General features: G+C 37.8%; 1 protein-coding gene across 2 annotated transcripts in view; it reads right to left on the bottom strand.

The window, feature by feature from the left end:
- Positions 1-19,707, bottom strand: part of IQSEC1 (IQ motif and Sec7 domain ArfGEF 1) — a 688,386-nt gene that overhangs the window by 466,456 nt on the left and 202,223 nt on the right. For both annotated transcript variants that reach the window (XM_045024040.1, XM_045024037.1), the window contains exon 2: positions 13,705-13,734. In XM_045024040.1, coding sequence (XP_044879975.1) covers positions 13,705-13,734 — 30 coding nt within the window. The remainder of the gene's footprint in view (positions 1-13,704; positions 13,735-19,707) is intronic.

The raw sequence follows: 19,707 nt of genomic DNA, 5'->3' as shown, positions 1-19,707 counted from the left end.
AGAGTCACTTCTGTAACCAAGGCTGCAGTTGTATTTATATTTGTGTCAACATATTTGTTTCTCTCAATCGCTTTCTAAATACAATGAGCCAATTATGCAGTCAGTTCCCATGTGCTCCCCAAATGAATTCTAGGTGTTGCATATACCTTACACCATAGAGTCTGTCCCAGTATCACCATAACAAATAGCACTATATTCCAAGGCTACATCGTGCCCTGTGCTCTTCTGGAAGTCAAATGAATAGAGGGAATAAGGAGCACCTTCCTTAATTACATGCAGCAGGGCAGGAACTGTTCACAGCATTCAAGGAAGACAGAGGGCTGGCTAGTGCATAACTTCCCTAACTCTGCAGTTTACAGGGTATATACCCAGCTCCCCAGCCAGCCAGCAGGTATGTTGTATACAGCAGTAAGAGCTACTCAAGGATGCACAGTGCTCCTGCTGAGCCAGAGCAGTAGAGCACATCCAAAGCATGTCCGCCCGCACTGGAAAGTGTTTCGGTTCCCCCTTGCTGTATGAGCCAGGACAGGATTTTGCCCTAAGTAATTATGATCAGTTCTACAGAGGCTGTAAAGGTTGCTTCAATAGAGAGCTCTAGGGAACATTATGAAGTACACCACATCCTATTCCACGAAAGATACTCTTGGACTAGAAATCCTAATTTTTCTTCTGTTTCTACACTTGCATTCTGTCACTTCAGCTTTAGCCAAATGCTTTGTGTGAATTTCAGAACAAGGCAAACGAATGTATTTCAGAGTGCTGTCTGCCCTGGAAAAATGAAATCATGTGAAGGAAATTAAAATTACTTAAATCACTCAATTGAGCATATTGTAAAGACACAAGATTTATCTACTGTGCAGATTAAACTGTGCACACAGGTAAAGGGCCTTATCCTACATTATAGTCAATGTGATTACTCACAAATAAGGACAGCTCCTGCAAGGACTGCAGGATTGGGCCTAAAATTATTTACGTTGAACATATATGAATCCACTTACAGAGGTTAGTTTTTTTTTCTTTAAGATTGTACATTGGACAACCACCGATCAGTCAAGATAATTCAGTGAGCAGGATCAACACTTAGGCCCAGATCCTCAATTGATTTCAATGAGGATTAGATACCTAAATATCTTTCCAGATCCAGGCCTTATAAACTTTCATAAATTACAGCTGTCTATTTCATATAGCAGAAATTCCAGGAAGAGTTTACAAAAATGCTAGTCTATCCACCTGGATGATGCTGAATATTAACAGGAGTTACAGCTCTATTTTTCAGTACAAATATAAATCTGTTTTGTACATTAAATTATTATGATAATGTGCATTACTTGAACCAACAATTTCATTAAAATGATTATGTGCTTATAGCTCTTTTTGGAGCTACTGCCATATCAAATATATTCTCAAGTCAATTTGGAACAAATTTTCCCTCGATGTACATATCAAACACTTGCTATTGTTGCATTTCTTTACAAATTGGACCTAATGTAGCAATATGCAGGGGGAAAATAAGATGAGAGTTAGCTCAGCTCATGCAAAAGGTGTTTTGTCACCAAAACATAATATATGCTATGGCTGTGATTATTTTAGGAGCATTTATAGTATCTGAGGCTTTTATTCCTATTATGAAGAATTCTAATATCCAGAATGGTGCTTCAATATGCTTAAGGCATTACCAGATAATTTGGAGGCTGGTAATCAGGTTAAAAAACTATTTTCTCTCTCTTTCTTCTTCCTGCTACCTCATATTACCATGTAGCCATGAGCTACAACTTCTCAGGTAGTGGCATGATTTGGCCAGTGCAGTGCCAGAACTACAGCTTATCTGACTTTTAGTTTTTTGTTTAGATTGTTTAATCCAAACATGCATTATTATTTACATCAGTGGTTATTTTTTTCCTCTGTTTTTTCAATCATAGTTTTATTAAAACTAAAAGAGACAGTTTCAATATAAAAATAATTTTAAGCTCTTCTTATATTCCTAATGATCTGTTTCTTAAATCCAAAAGCTTTTAAAACAGCTAATCTTTTAAATTATTTATGCGATTTGTTAACTGTTAAACTTCACTCAGCTTAAACAGTGACACTAGACTGGCAATTTTGCTTTCTGGTCAAGATTTTCAGAAGTGCCTAGTGATTTTGCTTGGTTAATTTTTTTGGATGGCCAACCCAAGACACTTTAAAGGGGCTGGATTTTCAGAGAGTGGGTGCTCAGTGCTTTCTGAAAATTGCACCCTTTTAAATTGTCTCAAGTTGGGCATTCAAAAAGTTACAGCACTTAACACCAATAGACACTCTTGAAAATCTTGTTTACAGTTAGTTTCATTCTCTAGTTCTCATTTCCAAGTGACTAAAAACAGTACTGTTGCTGCTGTATTTTGGTTTCCAGCATTGTAAAGGAATGTTATTTTAAGCCCATCTGCAATTGAGTAAATTTTGAGTTTTTTGCATGCATTCCATTTTAAAAGTTCAGGGAAAGTTAATGGAAGCAAATTCCCATTAAGTGAGATTGGATGCAAACTGTGAAACCCATCACATTTACACAGCTCAAGTCCTGACTCCCATTCCACTTCTACAAAACACAAAAATCACCAAATTCTGCTTTCTGTAACACTAGTGTAAAACTGGAGCATCTCTACTGTTGTCAAGGAATGTACAATATTAAATGAGGGTGTGATAAATTGGAGCTATGTCTGTGCAGCTTATGAATTCTAGCTGATATTGTGAAGTTGTATTATGAAAAAAATGCTGAATCATGAGTGCTTATATGTATGTGGATCCACCACTGTGACAGGTCCTTAGCAGATACACACCAAACAAGGCCAATGGAAAATATCTAAGGTTAATGGGGGTACTTGGAGCACACAAAGGTTATGCTAAAAAACAATCAGCTGCATCCTTAGAGATCCAATTTTAGCTTATCTCTCCTGTATATAAAGACATACACCAGTCCAAGACGGCGCTAATAAATAAATGGCTAATTTATTTTGATAGGCTCCAAGAACTGGAGAAAATATTTAGTTACAGTTATGTATTAATAGGAGCTTAATCTAATTTTAAAATGTTAATAGGAAGAGATGTGTGTTTCTAATTAGGAGATTCACAGGGAAAACATTACTCACCTTTTAAGAACCCTTATTAGAGAATATGTTGGCATCTTCATACTTCAGCACTTCTGTAAGTAATTGCATATACTTAAAGCTAATATACACACACACCATTACATCTAATTATCAAACTCCAAATTCAATGCGATTAAAGATGCACATATTATGTGGTGGCCCTCCATGTATCTTATATATTTTCCGACAAAGTAAAAGCTTCATTAAAAGCCAAGAGACAATGTGATTCTAGTGAATAGGGCATTGGGGTGGGAGGCAGGCAACAAGATTTCTAGGCTTGTCTCTGACACAGACCTTTTCTGTTACTTTAGGTGAGTCGCTTTCACCTCTCTGTACCTCTGTTCCCTATTCCCTGTGTCAGACTTGTTTATTTTCACTAAGTTCTTCAGGTCAGGAACTTGTCTCTAATTAGTGTTTGTACAGTACCTAGCACAATAGGGCCCTGATATCCATTGGGGCCCCAAAGTGCTACTGTGATAACATATAATGATATTAAGGGGAACACTTACCCACACAAACCCTTACAAGCAAGGAAATGCCCCATTAAGGCTTCCTTCATAATAAACGGTAACTAACACATCACATTTACCACTTTCCCTGATAGACAGTGGGTCCTGTATAAATAAGTTCCAGAGACCTCCAATACATACAGTATCACAATTCGCACACCACATTTCTCATGATCTAATGCAAAATCTTAATTACGACCTTACTAATTTGTAGGGTCCATGTTCGACATTCCTGTGCTAGTGAACTGTGTAACTGGGAAGGATGAGGGTAGAGTTATGCTTTTAGGGTTTCTTGTTAGGTTGTTTTAAGATTTCTAAAATGTATTACTTATAATTTTTCCTTCCCTAGAAGCCACAAAGTTAGACACCTGGGGAACAATTCTAATTCTACTTGTTCCTGCATAATGCGGATGTAAATAAGATAAGCATCGGGCCCATGATAACTGAGGTACAGGTGGAGGGATATAAATAATTATCTCACAACATTTTTGTCACTTAACATACTTGTGAAACACTTTTGTGTTAAATTACCTGGCATATACAGAACACCTAATGGTGTGGTATAAAGATTAGATTAGCACTTGTTTGGGATGACCTAATTTGTGGTTTCATCTCCTCTTAGTAATGTGACCATCCTGAATTCCAGGTATTAAAACCTTTACAACATACTGTCATGTATTTTTGTATGCCATGTATATATATATGCAGTACACACATTAAATACATTTGCAAATTGCATGATACAATGTGTCTTCAATGTATACTGCTTTTTAAAAACTACATTCACAACCTTATTACCTGAAGCAATCCATTTCCTCTCCTCCTCACCCTCCTGTGTCAACCCAGAGCTTATTTTCTGATGACTTAAAAAAACAAACAAACAAAAAACTTATTTGGTTCTAATAGAGAAATTGTTAATTATAAAATGCACTAGTGAAGCTTTGACAACATTTTAAAATGAATGTATTGCAATACCATTCATAAACTTCAGTCTAATTATATTATATGTATTTTATAGATTTTAAAAGGTATAAGCAATTTCATAAAGATCTAGAATATTTTTAAAATCAGGTACCTATTCTGTCCATTTTATCTCCATTAACAATAAAAGTGTCAAGTAAATTAATATGAAGCAACTCAGCATGTTCTCCTGTCTATTGTAAAGCTGAAGGGTCAACCTGATCTTTTCAATGTTGGTGCTTAAGAATCTGTTTAGAAAATTAATAGTTTTTGATAATTTTGTTAATTTTTTAGGGTTACCATAAATACCATATGAAAAGTCTGTATGTCACAATTAAAGTAGCCAGAGACAGTTCCTGTCATGCAGTCAGTGAATCAGAGAGACAACATAGTAACTGAACATTCACATGACTCACCCCTAAACTATGACATTGATGGTGTGGCTCTGTATACCTTTATTTTACCTGAAACTGATTTGCAAGCAGACACTGAGTTTTAATAAAGTCCTTCTAAATAAATAAATCAATAAAAAGTAAAATAACTGTGCAGAGCTGCTTTGTTTCTTGTTAGATATTTCTTTGGCTCAGATCTGGAACTCCTTCTCAGGGCCCAATTCTCACCAGCCCCTCCCTACTACCTTTGCCCTCCTGCACAGGAACTCGAGGAGGACTATACTCCCTGCTCATTCCTAGCACCCCATAGTGTCAGATGCCTGAAAGGGGACAAAAGGGCCGGGGGGTGAGGTCCCGGTCATCCTCTCCCTTCATGCTGGCCAGCACAGCAAGGACCCTGTGAGGTTGCTGCAGTGGATGTTCTGAAGGGCTCTGCTGGCAACACCCATGAGGTGAGTGCCTGAACAACTGGGTTATAGAATCAGTCTGTCTCAATCTCTCCTGTCGGAGCTGTTCCATGCTGTATACATAAATTAAATATTTACTGGGCCAAAGATAAAGAGGCTGACATGAACCTGGGTTTTCAAAAATGTTTCACTGAAAACGTTTAGACCAGATCTACTTCACTGGCTATGTTACTACACCAGCGGCTATGTGGTGGGATGGCTTTGAGTGGGTACATCAGCTCTGCACCACCCTGCAGTTCCCTGAAGGTGGGAAAAAGTATTATGCCCTCTTTAGAGCCCCTCTGTGTTCCTGCAGTGGAATAGAGAGGATTTGGCCCTATGTCTCGCAACATGTGTCTGCACTGAAGTGATGGGGGTGTGATTGCAGCTGGCATAGACGTACCCAAGAGAGCTTTAATCTAGCTACCTCAAGTACTAGAACAGTGAAACTGTGGCAGCATGGGCTTTTCAGTGCAGTCTGTATAAGCCTGCCTGGACCCACCCAGATGGCTAGCCCAGTATGAAGCCCATGCTGCCATGGCTTCATTGCACTAGTTCCTGAGCTCACTAGATTAAAACTAGCTCTGGTATGTCTACACAAATCACACTCTATGACTGCAGTGTAGCCACACACATTGGGTGCAGGGGGAGTACACATAACTTCTCAAAGTAAAATTTAAGGTAGATAACAGTGCTGCTAGTGAATTCTTTTACAGTCTTGCTTGACAGAAAGACTCACGTAATTGTCATCTTCAAATCAGTGTAAGTCTCCTCTTTTGAAATCCCCACACCACACACATTTTTGAATTCTTTGTCTTTTTGTTGCCTGTCAGAGCTATTGAAGATTCAGCTATGTAATCCAGAGGTAAGAAAAATACCTTTTCATTCTGAGGTGTTGCTTTAGCTATTCTTACAAGCTTTGAAGTACGCAGTGTTGTTGTAGCTGTGTCAGTCCCAGGATATTAAAGAGAAAACATGGGTGAGGGAATTTATTTTATTGGACCAACTTCTGTTGGTGAGAGAGAAGTTTTCAAGCCACATAGAGCTTATTTTCAGGTCTGGGAAAGGTATTCAGAATGTCACAGCTAAATACTATATCAAACATAGCTTAGCATACATAGTTAGCACATATTCTAAGGAACCATGGTCTTGACATCTTGTATTTATCTGTGACACTTGGAATACCTTGATGGAACAGATAATTTAGCATAGGTAGTTAGCACATGTGACTTGTATTTAGATGTGACACTGAGTACCTTTCCCTAACCTGAGAAAGACCTTTATGTGGCTTGAAAGCATGCCCCTCTCACCAACAGAAGTAGGCCAAATAAAAAAATATTACCTCACTCGCTTGTCTCGCTAAGCTTTGAAGTGACAGTTTATACTACTTTTTTCATAGTAAATATTCTGAGCTCTGTCACATTGTATTAAAATGACTCAAAATAAATTGCATTTTCTACTCACAGCTGTATGAAAAAAGGCACAGCTAATTAAAAGGACTGACATATTTCATAGATCCATGTATACACCTTTATTACCTGGAGAAAGTAAACTTTCAAACTATCTATTTTAATGGCTTTAGTTAATTTAAATATCTAGACCACATTTACTGTAATAACACGCTATAAATAACCTCAAACTGATATTATAATATTGTTACATTTTAACATCACAAGAATGTATTTTAACTGAGTTCAGTTGCCAGAAGTGATCTTTCAAGTTATGGGCAATCTTTATTGACATGGAAGAACACACAGAAAAAGAGAACCACCATCGAAGTGAAGGGACTAGTCACATGAATCCTACTAAAATAAATGAGGACTGTAAGATCACAGACTTTCTGACTTATTTATTTTTTTGAATTGTTTTGAAGTAAAATCAGAGTAAATGTTACTAATGAAACAAAGTCCTGTATTGGCCGGGGCCTGATGACTTTTTAGACCACTCTGTTTTTCCATATGCACCATCATGTGATCATCTGAGGTACACGGTCATATACTTCCTTTAATGTGCCTGTTTGGAGCGTGAAGAGCCGGTGTCTTCAGAGTGACCCTGACCATCAAATTCCTGTATCTAGCTGTGGGAACTTCTGATCATCAAATTCAAGCAACTCAACAAAAGTGCCCTATTCAGATGTAATAAACGATTCCATGTGCAAAACATAAGTAAGTACTTCAAAACCAAATATCTAAGAAAGACCATCTATCAAGGCAAAACTCTTTAGTATTTATACTGCAGCTCAGTGCATCTGTAACCCATGTAACCCAAGACATGTGTAACCCACAAACCTCCTGAGTGTGGTGTTCTGTCCCATCTAGTGGCACCAAGACCACTTGGAGAGAAAGATTAATGATTTGCTCTACAACCTTAGCTAATAGTCAGTTGGCTTCTAGCTCATAGGGTAAAGGCTCATGCACTAAAACTTCAGAGATCCCAGGTTTGATCCCCCCTGACAACCAGGGTCTGTTGGAGTTACACATCCACAGAGACTGGCACAAGTACTCTGATGTCATCTGAATGTGGGGAGACTAAAATTAGTTGTGTGGGGATTCTTTGGTTCTTTTTAAAGATGACCCATCTACCTTTTTTAAAAGGGTTTGTTTTTCCAGCAAGAATTATGAAAAATGTAGTGCCCAGAGGTAAATTCACTGAGGTAAAATACATTGTCTACATTTCAGAATTTCTTAGGGTGGGGTGGGGGAGCCCTACAATAAAGAAAAGAAAGGATTATATTTACTGTAGACCTAGGATTCTAAACCAAATATGCTCTAAAAATCAATATGACAGCAAACTCACCACATTTGACAAATAGCAAGTTAAATAGGTTTCATATTTAACACTCTACACAGTATTGTTCATCAAGTAATTTTATCGATTCAGTGATGGGACTAGCAAGTTTTACTTGTTTTAGAAGGTAAACACTCTCTTATTAAAGATGAGAAGTTACCTAAACTATCTCCAGGTGGAAAATTACTTTATTTAATTTTAGGCACAAAATGTGCTGTCAGAGCATTCAAAGCATACTGTTAAGCAGAAGCAGAACTCATTTCACAAAAGTAATAAAGATCCTTCTGGTAAATGGATAACTTGCAAAGAATGACACCAATACACTCCTTTTTTCAATCCCTGGTCTGGTGGGAAGTCATGAAGAAATTGCTCAAAGGAGTTTCTTGCTAACATTCAGCAATTACATAGGTTGCCTAGTTACATAAGTTTTGTTTTTGCAGTATTTAACATAGCAGTGTGTTTAGAGCCATGATTACAGCCAGTGTATTTGCTCAGTTTCTGAAGTGGCTTTAACTCACCATTACATATCCTGCATTCCCAGAACAGATGGCGGCATGACTGGCCCTGAGTGTGAACTAGATCAGACTTGGATTAAGCTCTTTCTAGTATAAACAAGACACTGGCAGCCAATAGCTTTGGTGGATTTAAGTGTCTCATCTAGATTTAGACTGAGCCAGGTTGGAGAATACTAGTCAAATGCCAGAAGCTTCCAGCATCTTGTTTACAGTACATCTCCACTGGTGGTGGGAATTTTAGAAGAAAATTTAGAGGATCCTTTTTATTTGCCTTCTGCAACATAAAAAAAAAATAAAAACAAACCAGAATTCACATTTTCAAGCTTTTCTCTACAATCATGACAGCTAGAAACTTGTTACTTTTAAAGCTGAGAGTCTGATGTATTCACATGACTCCAGGAGCTGGGGCTTTAAGAAAAAACACCACATACCATGAGACTTTTCTCCTCCCACCCTCTATCTGTTCTGTCCTATTTTGACTGTAAGCAGATTGGGACACAGACCAGCTGTCACTAGGTGTTTGTACAACTACTAGCAAAATGGGGTCCCAATCTCAGCTGGGCCTACAGGAATGACCATAATAAAAATAATAAACATATTGTAAGTTAGACACAGACTACTGTCTCCTATGTATTCATTTCCTTCCCCAAAAAGAAATAATCTATTGTTTGAGTCCAAATCTTACGAAGCATTTGAATTTCATAACACTGCATTTAAGTCAACTATTCCATTATTATTATTATTATTATTATTAGTTAACAAAATGGAGAAAGTTCCTAATACTATTGCAAAAATACACTCATTTGTAGCTTTGTTGTAACTGTCCAGAATCCTTTCTTAGCCCATTTATACTGAAGGGGAAGGAAAATTCTGTACTGGTAAATAAGAAAAAACCTGCTAGTATTAAATTTTATATGGTAGATTAACAAGACTGGTACTAATGTATTAAACTTGCCTCTGAGCCCACTAAATTAATCCATCCTTCTGTTAATATAAGGAACTAAGAGTCACAGGAGTTAATTAGCCCACACTCCACTATGCCTCAGCTCTGACCTACGTTGAGCACATTTACAGGAGGAAGAGGAGCCCAGCGCCCCTACCACTTGCAATTTCCACGTCCATTTGCTGAGATTGCAAACATAAGAGCTAATTATGGTACTGGTTGCTATAACTTGGACAATATTCCAAAAGGAAGTCAATTAAGACTCCTTCAGCATACATTAGGCCACTAAACAGCAGGGGATGCTAATGCCTTTTGATGACCTAGGGGTAGGCAGCACCATGTCTCATTATCAATCCTATTAGTTATCCAATCCTACAAACATCTTATTTTTTTTGCTTTCTTTGCAAAAACGGTGCTCGTGAAATGGTACATTTATTAGTACAAATTGCCATTTTCTTTGTGTACTGTAGATAGTAAGAGTCTGACATGTATGAATTCCAGCCACTGCCCTCTTTCTTGTTTATTATCTATAAGTGTATCAAACAACCCCTGAATGAAATCCCTTAGTAGTATCTATTATTTGTCCAATAAATATTCACACTGGGAATTTTATTCCTGGATTGCCACCAAACTGCAGCATCTTGCCTCTCTACTCTACTTCATGGATTCTATTGAGAACAATTTGGCAGAAGAAGCTGACAAATGCTATGGTCAGCATATTGATCTCGCCAGCATTTTTACATTCACTGATGTATTCATTTGTGTAGAAAAATGATTATTTCTTCTTGTCACAAAACGGAAGTGCTGCTCCCTGAACTGCCTTCATCGCCTCATTTGAGATGATTAAATTGCACCTTGAGCTATGCACTATGAAAGAAGTAATAAAGAAGCAAAACAATACAAGCAACTTGACTACAAGCTCAAGATGTTACCTAGAGAGAAAAGTGGGCCTTTGTGGAAAACAAAGCAAAGCGAAAGTAGTACGATCGGAAGGAAAAAAAGCACGAACACAGACAGGCAAAAGGGTATAAAGCCATTTCGGATTAAAATTTACCCACTCTGCAAATCTCAGTATAAGTGGACTGTGTAGGGTACAGAATATACCCCATGGGCTGAAATAGCAAATGCTGCCCCTTTGTCACCCCATGTGCCAGGATTTCTGGTCATTAGATTCATATTAGCTCTGGCCTATTTCTAAATACACCCTTTGTGCTGGCCTGTTTTAGATTGGGGCTACATCTTGAAATCATTCTGAAACTGAAGCTAATGCTAGTGCTGAGATGAATTTCATGCTGAAAGAACATTACACCTATCCTCTGGGAGGAATTCGAGGTGTTAGTGTTTGCCATTAAAGTACTAAATGGTTTGAGATCTGGTTATCTGAAATAATGCTTCTCTGTGCTGTACTGTCACGGCTTCATTCTGTGAAGATGCTCAGTCTAGACATCCCCTTTGCTATAAGAAGCAGGATGTTGCTGGCAGGGCATTCCCCAACTTTGCAACTCAGTCCCTTACTCCAGTCCACCAAAGCTTGGATTTATTAGTCTTCCAAGAGTACTACAGATCCCATCTATTTTCCCAAGCATTAGGGGAAAAGATGTGCTGAGGGCTAAAGAGTTTGGGTTTATTTTATTATCCTCATTATAGTTGCTGGTGAATACTTACTGTCAAGTTCTTTTGGTTTTTGCACTATATAATTCTAATTTATGGGCTTCATACCCAGAGCATGGGATGGGCCCAGACAAAGTATTTTATAAAGATAAATACGTATTTATTTGAAGGCAGCATGGAGACTAACTGAGCTCCTCACTGTAGAGGAATCTCTGTTCTATCTGCACCCTCTAGACTGCAGAGGGGAATTGAACCTTTAGTAAACACACACTTGAAGGTAGAATAGGCTCTCTATTGTGATTTCATATGAAAATAGCAGATCATCCTTTTCCAATCACCAAATAAAATATGAAAATGGTTGCCAGCAGTTAAGTCAAAGAAGGGCAAATCAACAAAATCAAAATGCCAAAGAAGGAAATCATCATGGGCAGGAATCTGATCTCAGTTACATCAAGGTAAGTCTTGAGTAACTCTATTGACTTCAGCAAAGTGATTCTCAACCTATGAGATCAGAATATAACCCAATGTGATTTTAGTTATTTTGGGCTTTTCTTTTTAACTTTCTCCCTAAGCAGACCAATATTGCAATGAATAGGAAGAGATTATGGGTAAATGAACTTGCATATTATAAATATTTATCAAAGTGGTCAAACTCCACTGCCTGGCCATTGGACTCAGTGCAATAAGAAATTGTCTTACCAACATATTGTTGTGTACACAACCTATAATATCTTTGACGACTAAGGGAGCCTAAAGCAACTCCAGGCAGGAGTTTAAGTTGTGGGGGCCTTTATACTGGCCCTTCACAGTATAATAAACAAACAGGCAAAATTCTGTGTTTCCTTTTCAGTTTTCACTCAGTCCTTATTTCAGGCAAATTTAAAATGGGACAAATTCAGTAGATAGCACATTTATAGCATGTGTTTTCAAATGCTTTATGACTAACTATCTATTCCTTCTTTTATGAATAATCTGAATATACCATACTAAGAATAGTTTCTTCTTCAACTCTAGAAATGTGAGGCCATGCTAATTACTAAATTTAAGGGAGTTGTGTATCTGCGTATGTCTCCTTCACTACAATCCTAACTACTAACCAATTATTCTAATTCTCCTATTGTACGCATGGAACATGCTTTCCGCTTCTTCCACACTCTACTCCACATGCAGGTCAGTTCCACATTGATTTGATATTTATTGAAAAGTGTCCTAATTAAGCAATCAGCTGAAAGGCACAGAGAGCTGGTGCGTGATTCTGAGCAGAGTTTTCACTCATGTTTTAGAAAATCTCTTGGTGTCTGATACACAAATATGAAACTGATTAATCTGCAAGTCAGTGAGTTTTTGCAGATACTCCAAACCAGAGCAGCCTAGAGTTGATTTTTTGGTGGCGGTGATTTTCTGGTGGGAATAGCTTACAATGCCAGCAGTTGGGGAAACATGGTAACAATGAAATAGCAAACTGGAGAACTTAGGCAGAGATTTTGTGGCTGCCATTCTGGATCTAGCAATCATGGATCCAAGCCTGCGTTTCTTGTGCATCAAGACATTCGTTTTAGCTAAAAAGAGTATGAATGCAAGTGAAATGCAGAAACAGGTTCCAAGTGTGCAGTTTTTAAAGTTCTGACTGATTTAAAATGCCCACTAAGAGTTCCACAGTTCACAGCTATGACAAAGAAGAGAAATATATTTTCAGTGTGTGAGGCAAATCCAAGACAATAACTATAAAATATGTTACATACATTAAAGGTCTGATGCCCTAACCATCAACATCTCCCAGGGCATCAGGATCTCCATGAAATCAAACTAGTTTAAAGAAAATCTAAGAAGTTTCTCTCTTTTGTTATGTAAAAGAACAGGATTGTACAAAGACAACCAAACATGAGAGCAGAGGGACATTTTGTATTGACATGGAATTTGACAGCTGTTATGCCCTAGAACTAAGAGTTGGTGCATTCCTTTGCTAGAGTAATGGCCAACATGCAAAACGGTAAGAAGAAACACTAGAAATTACAATGAAATTATGTTCCCTGGCTGTCCCAGTCTTTGGTTTTGCTATGGTACAGAAAATCCTCTCACACACAAGTCTGAACTAAACCTTCTTGCAGTCTGTTGTGGCTAGACAACAAGGCCAGCAAACACTGTGCTTGTCTATTTGTTGGTCCTAATTGAAACACAATCACTATAGCATGCTTTTTTATTCTTGTGTAAAATAGGACCAATTTTAAAACAAAAATTAAAAAAAGATTGTAAAACATTCTGTCTTTTGTTTTGTGTTTTTAAATCAAGCCTTTTTTAAATGCAAAACACAGTTTACTTGGAGCATTAAGCCAGAAACCAAAGCACGCTGTTTCATTAAAATAACCAGCTCTGTAGGGACTGTGAGATAGAAGGAAGAAATGACAATGTAAACACGTACCTGACGCTTCTTGAGCTTTCACCTTCGGACCTGCAAAGTAACAAAAAGTAGTATTTAGAACACCACCACTTCAGCTCTTTGCATTCATAACATAAACAGACCCTAATTCACGTTTTGCAAATGCCAGAAATACTTACTCATCTTTAATGCTTTCTCTCTTTAAGTTTCATTTTATATCTCCAGTGCTTTTATACTTTTGCTACCAATTAGCAATTTAAAAAAAATGGTTCTATTTAAAGTAACAAGAAATCAGTTAGGAGAAATTAAAAAGATGATAACAGTTAACAAGTCAATAATGAGGACACTTAAATGTAAGCTGTCACACTCTTGAACTTTCATAAAGACTTTTTGTAAATATGCACTATCACAGATTTATGTTCCATGTTTCTAAAGTACAAATATCAGCCTCTTACATCCCATACTAGCAGCAGATTAGCTTTTACATTCTTTAGTCTTTTTTCAGTCTTCAGTATTAAAAGGTCACGGACATATACATTTAGGAATCCAATCCCCAGACTTCTCAAATATTGCTCTGCTTCCAAAGAGCTATGGATTGCAAATACAATCAACCTAAAATATGATTTTTTGAAAATATGTATGTTTCTTAAATTGTGAGAAAGTGAAAGAAAATATGCTCTACTGCAGTTATTTAAGGGCTACCATCATATTTTCTCTTCTAAATGGAGAGTAATTTTATGAATCCACAATGATGCAAAACCTACTTTTTCCTCTCATGTTTGCTATTTTTAAATATGGAGATTGAATAGGATATCATTCAAACTGACAAACTTCCCTTCCCTGAAGAAAAATAGAAACTGGATAAAGTTTTAATATTTCATGAATGAGTGCAGAATCCAGAGCAGTATATTTAAATCATTTGTCTGATTCTGTCAAAAAATGCATCTGGTCTTAGCACTACAGAAAACCTAAAATATTTGCCTCTGTATCCTGGTGAGGTAAGGATGACAAACTTACATTTTGATTAGTTAATCTGTAGTAGGGCTGTCAAGTGATTAAAAAAAATTTGTGATAAATTGCACAATAAAATTAATTACAATTAATTGCACTGTTAAACAATAATAGAATACTATTTATTTAAATATTTTGGATGTTTTCCACATTTTAAAAATATATTGATTTCAATTATAATCACAGTATAAAAAGTGTACAATGCTCCCTTTATATGTACTTTTGATTACAAATATGTACATGGTAAAAAACAAAAGAAACTGTATTTTTCAATTCATCTAATACAAGTACTGTAGTGCAATCTCTTTATCATGAAAGTTGAACTTACCAATGTAGAATTATGTACAAAAAATAACTTCATTCAAAAATAAAACAATGTAAAACTTTAGAGCCTATAAGCCAATCGCTCAGACAAAAAAGTTTGTTTACATTTGCAGGAGATAAGCTGCCCGCTTCTTGTTCACAAAGTAACCTGAAAGTGAGACCAGGCATTCACATAGCACCATTGTAGTTGGTATCTCAAGATATTTACATGCCAGGTGTGCTAAATATTCATATGTCCCATCATGCTTCAACCACCATTCCAGAGGATGTGTCTATACTGATCATGGGTTCTGCTCAATATCAATCCAAGGCAGTGCAGACCGATGCATGTTCATTCTCATTATCTGAGTCAAATACCACCAGAAGAAGGTTGATTTTCTTTTTTGGTGGTTCAGGTTCTGTAGTTTCCACATCGGAGTGTTGCTCTTTTAAGACTTCTGAAAGCATGCTCCACACCTCATCCCTCTCAGATTTTGGAAGGCATTTTAGATTCTTAAACCTTGGGTTGAGTGCTGTAGCTATCTTTAGAAATCTCACATTAGTATCTTCTTTGTGTTTTGTCAAATCTGCAGGAAAAGTGTTCTTAAAAAAAAGAACAACAACATGTGTGGAGCCATCATCCAAGACTACTATAACATGAAATATATGGCAGAATGGGGGTAAAATGGAGCCGGAGATATACAATTCTCCCCTAAGGAGTTCAGTCACAAATTTAATTAACACATTTTTTAATGAGCATCATCAACATGTCCTCTGGAATGGTGGCCGAAACATGAAGGGGCATATGAATGTTTAGCATATCTGTCATGTAGATACCTTGCAATGCCGGCTACAAGAGTGCCATGTAAATGCTTGTTTTCACTTTCTGGTGACAATGTAAATAAGAAGAGGGCAGCATTATCTCCTGTAAATGTAAACAAACTTTTTTGTTTTAGTGATTGGCTGAACTAGAAGTAGGACTGAGTGGACTTGTACGCTCTAAAGTTTTGCGTTGTTCTGTTTTTGAGAGCAGTTATGTAACAAAAAAAATCTACATTTGTAAGTTGCACTTTCACGATAAAGAGATTACACTGCAGTACTTGTAAGAGGTGAATTGAAAAATACTGTTTCTTTTTTTTTTTACAATGCAAATATTTGTAATCAAAATAATAATATAAAGTGAGCAGTGTACAATTTGTATTCTGTGTTGTAATTGAAATAAATGTATTTGAAAATGTAGAAAACCATCCAAAATATTTAATAAATTTTAATTGGTATTCTATTGTTTATCAGTGCGATTAAAACAGTGATTAATCACGATTACTTTTTTTAATCACAATTAATTTTTTTTAGTTAATCGCATGAGTTAACTGTGATTAATTGAGAGCCCTAATCTGTAGCTGATTTTTTTTTTCAGTATCCAAAAGGGAGGAACAAAAATCATATGTCACATCCTTTGTAAGAACCCAAATAAAATGCATGAAAGGAAACTATGACAGCTGTAACCAACTTCTACAGCTTAATTGTTTTGGAATCTTTATTTAGGACTTTCAATTACCTATAGTAAGAGCTGTGCTGTTGATTGCACAAATGAACTATCATTGTGCCAATTTCCCATTAGCATATTAATGCAGTTTTGCACAAAAAGGTGATGTTAACTAGAGAATACAGAATTAATTTTGGTTACTGCACATAAATCTAACAATGCCATCACCGAATTCTAGACCAAAGTCCCATCGGAAGTAGATATAACGATTATTGTGACGTGCCCCATCTCAAAAAAGATATATTGGAATTGGAAAAGGTTCAGAAAAGGGCAACAAAAATGATTAGGGGTATGGAACAGCTGCCATATGAGCAGAGATTAATAAGACTGGGACTTTTCAGCTTGGAAAAGAGATGGCTAAGTGGGGGGATATGATAGAGGTCTATAAAATCATGCCTGGTGTGGAGAAAGTAAATGAGGAAGGGTTATTTACTCCTTCTCATAACACAAAAACTAAGAGTCACCAAATAAAATTAATAGGCAGCAGTTTTAAAACAAACAAAAAGAAGTATTTCTTCACACAACACCCAGTCAACCAGTGGAACTCCTTGCCAGAGGATGTTATGAAGGCCAACACTATAACAGAGTTCAAAAAATAACTAGATAGGTTCATGGAAGATAGGTCCATCAATGGCTACGATGGACAGTGATGGTGTCCCTAGGCTCTGTTTGCCAGAAGCTGGGAATGGGTGACAGGGATCATTTGATGATTACCTGTTCTGTTCATTTCCTTTGGGATACCTGGCATTGGCCACTGTCAGAAGACAGGATACTGGGCTAGATGGACCTTTAGTCTGACCCAGAATGGCCATTCTTATAAGTAATGAATTCTTGAGGAGTACATATTCTAATTATTACATGATTATAGGCAGAGCTGGCAGTGGAACCTATAGTCCAATTTATATGATACATTCCATAATAAGACCCTGTTTTCAGTTGTTTAGAAGTTTTACCAAACATTAACTGTTCAAACTGAAAGTTTCCATGTTCAGTTTCTGCTTGAGGCTAAATTGCTTTTGGAAAGTTTCAGCTAATATGGTTCAGTTGTTTCTGAAAACAAAATTAGTCGAAATAACCTGTTTTCCCCTATATTAAAAAAAAATCTTACAACAATTTAGTTGAGAAGCACTAGTGACTCCAAATGTTGGAACAAAGGCTTTACATTTGGAAGGAGGATTGCTGTGCTGTCAGGGATATCCCTTGTGCCATCCCTGTGAGAATATGCCCAAATTTGGCCAAGTTATGAGGCTTTCAAATCTCAGTTGGCACACTTTCAGTCGAGACTTCTCTGACTTTGGCAGCTAAATTCTTTGAAGAGTTGCCCTGTGCATACTTCAGGCTGGGGCTGCAGGAAAGGCAGAGGGAAAGGGGACAGGAGCTGGGGTGTTCAGGGGGTGAAGAGTCACAAAAGGGCAGGAGGCAGGGCACAGGTGGTGCAGGGAAAGGGAGGAGGAGAGAGGGTGGGGTCAGAGTGGGGACACAGGGGCAGAAGGGTCTGTAGCAAGTAGAATACAGTCCCCTCCAGAATCTGGAATTGAATCCAGGAGTCCTGCATTTCTACATTTCTCTGCTGTCTGCAAATAGTTGTGAAGCCCACTTGTAAACAGTGCATCTCATCCTCATCTAGAGTGTGGTCCACACAGAAGATAACAGCCTTCTACTGCTACTAGTTATGCTATTAGCTCAAGGGCTAGAGGTCTGTGCTATTGATCAAAAGGTCAAAACTCATATGATGATCCAGGTTTGGGAATGGGAAGGGTAAGGAATGGGTTAGCAATATGGTTAAAAAAAATAATCAGAATTTCTGGTTCAGTTTTCTTTTTAAACACACTTGGGAAATTGCACCCAAAAAATGTATGTTAATGGAATGTTAAGGTTGCAAAGTCAAGAACTTATGTTAGGAAATTCCAGACTTAAGGTTGCCTATGCAACTTTACAGAGAAGGATGTTGGTTATCAAAAACTAATACATATTATGACACAAAATTTTTCATGTCTCCTGTAAGCTTGTGACCTTTTGGATGAAAAGAGGAATGGACTATCTAAAACCTGGTTAGAAAAAGCCATCATCTCCAAGAAGAATACGAAACATTATGCTAGAGGTGAGGAAAAGCTTTGGCTGAGAAAAAGCCAAGAGATTTTTACCATATTGGGAAATAAGTACCTTTCAAGATTCTGTAACTAAAGTTTAGCACCTTATTGTCAGTATTTTTTGTAGATATTATCAGATGTTCAAGGTCTTTTTGCCTTCTGTTTTCTCTATTATAACTTCCAATAAATGTCACTTCGGTTTTCATAGAATGTCAGGGTATGTCTACACTACAAGAGTAGTTCAATTCAACTTAATTCGAATTTGTCGAATCGACCTTACGAAGTCGAATTTGTGTATCCACTCTAAGGACACTAATTCGACTTTGTGAGTCCACACTAACGGGGCCAGCGTCGACTTTGGAAGCGGTGCACTGTGGGAAGCTATCCCACAGTTCCCGCAGTCCCCGCTGCCCATTGGAATGCTGGGTAGAGCCCCCAATGCCTGCTGAGGGAAAAAATGTGTCGAGGGTGGTTTTGGGTAACTGTCATCATTGAACCGTCAATCATGCCCTCCCTCCCCGAAAGCGCCTGCGGGCAATCTGTTCGCGCACTTTTCTGGTCAGTGACAGTGCAGACGCCACAGCACTGCGAGCATGGAGCCCGCTGCAGTTATGGCCGTTGTCAACTCCTCGCACCTTATCGTCCACCTCTTCCACAGTCAGCTGCTGAGAAATCGGGCTACTTTTCAATGGTGCTGCAAGCACTGGTGGACCAGAGGGGACGTTTTACCAACATCAACGTCGGGTGGCCAGGCAAGATTCATGACACGCGTGTTTTCAGGAATTGTGGTCTGTTTAGACACCTGCAGGAAGGTAGTTTCTTCCCGGACCACAAAATAACTGTTGGGGATGTGCAGATGCCTATAGTGATCCTCGGGGACCCAGCCTATCCGCTAATGCCCTGGCTCATGAAGCCCTATACAGGCGCCTTGGACAGCGACAAGGAACTCTTCAAGTACCAGCGAGCAGCGTGACCTGTGACTGTTCAGTTTCTTTACAGAGAAGCTGAACCTGCCTCTGTTTCTTTACCCAGTTACTGTTGACTATCCTCTGCAGTTACATACCCCGTTCACCCCGTTTCCCCCACTTCCAACAC

Source organism: Mauremys mutica, chromosome 7, assembly GCF_020497125.1.
Source record: "Mauremys mutica isolate MM-2020 ecotype Southern chromosome 7, ASM2049712v1, whole genome shotgun sequence".
NCBI lineage: Eukaryota > Metazoa > Chordata > Testudines > Geoemydidae > Mauremys > Mauremys mutica.
Note: the sequence above shows the minus strand (reverse complement) of the source record. Positions and strands in the feature narration are given on the sequence as shown.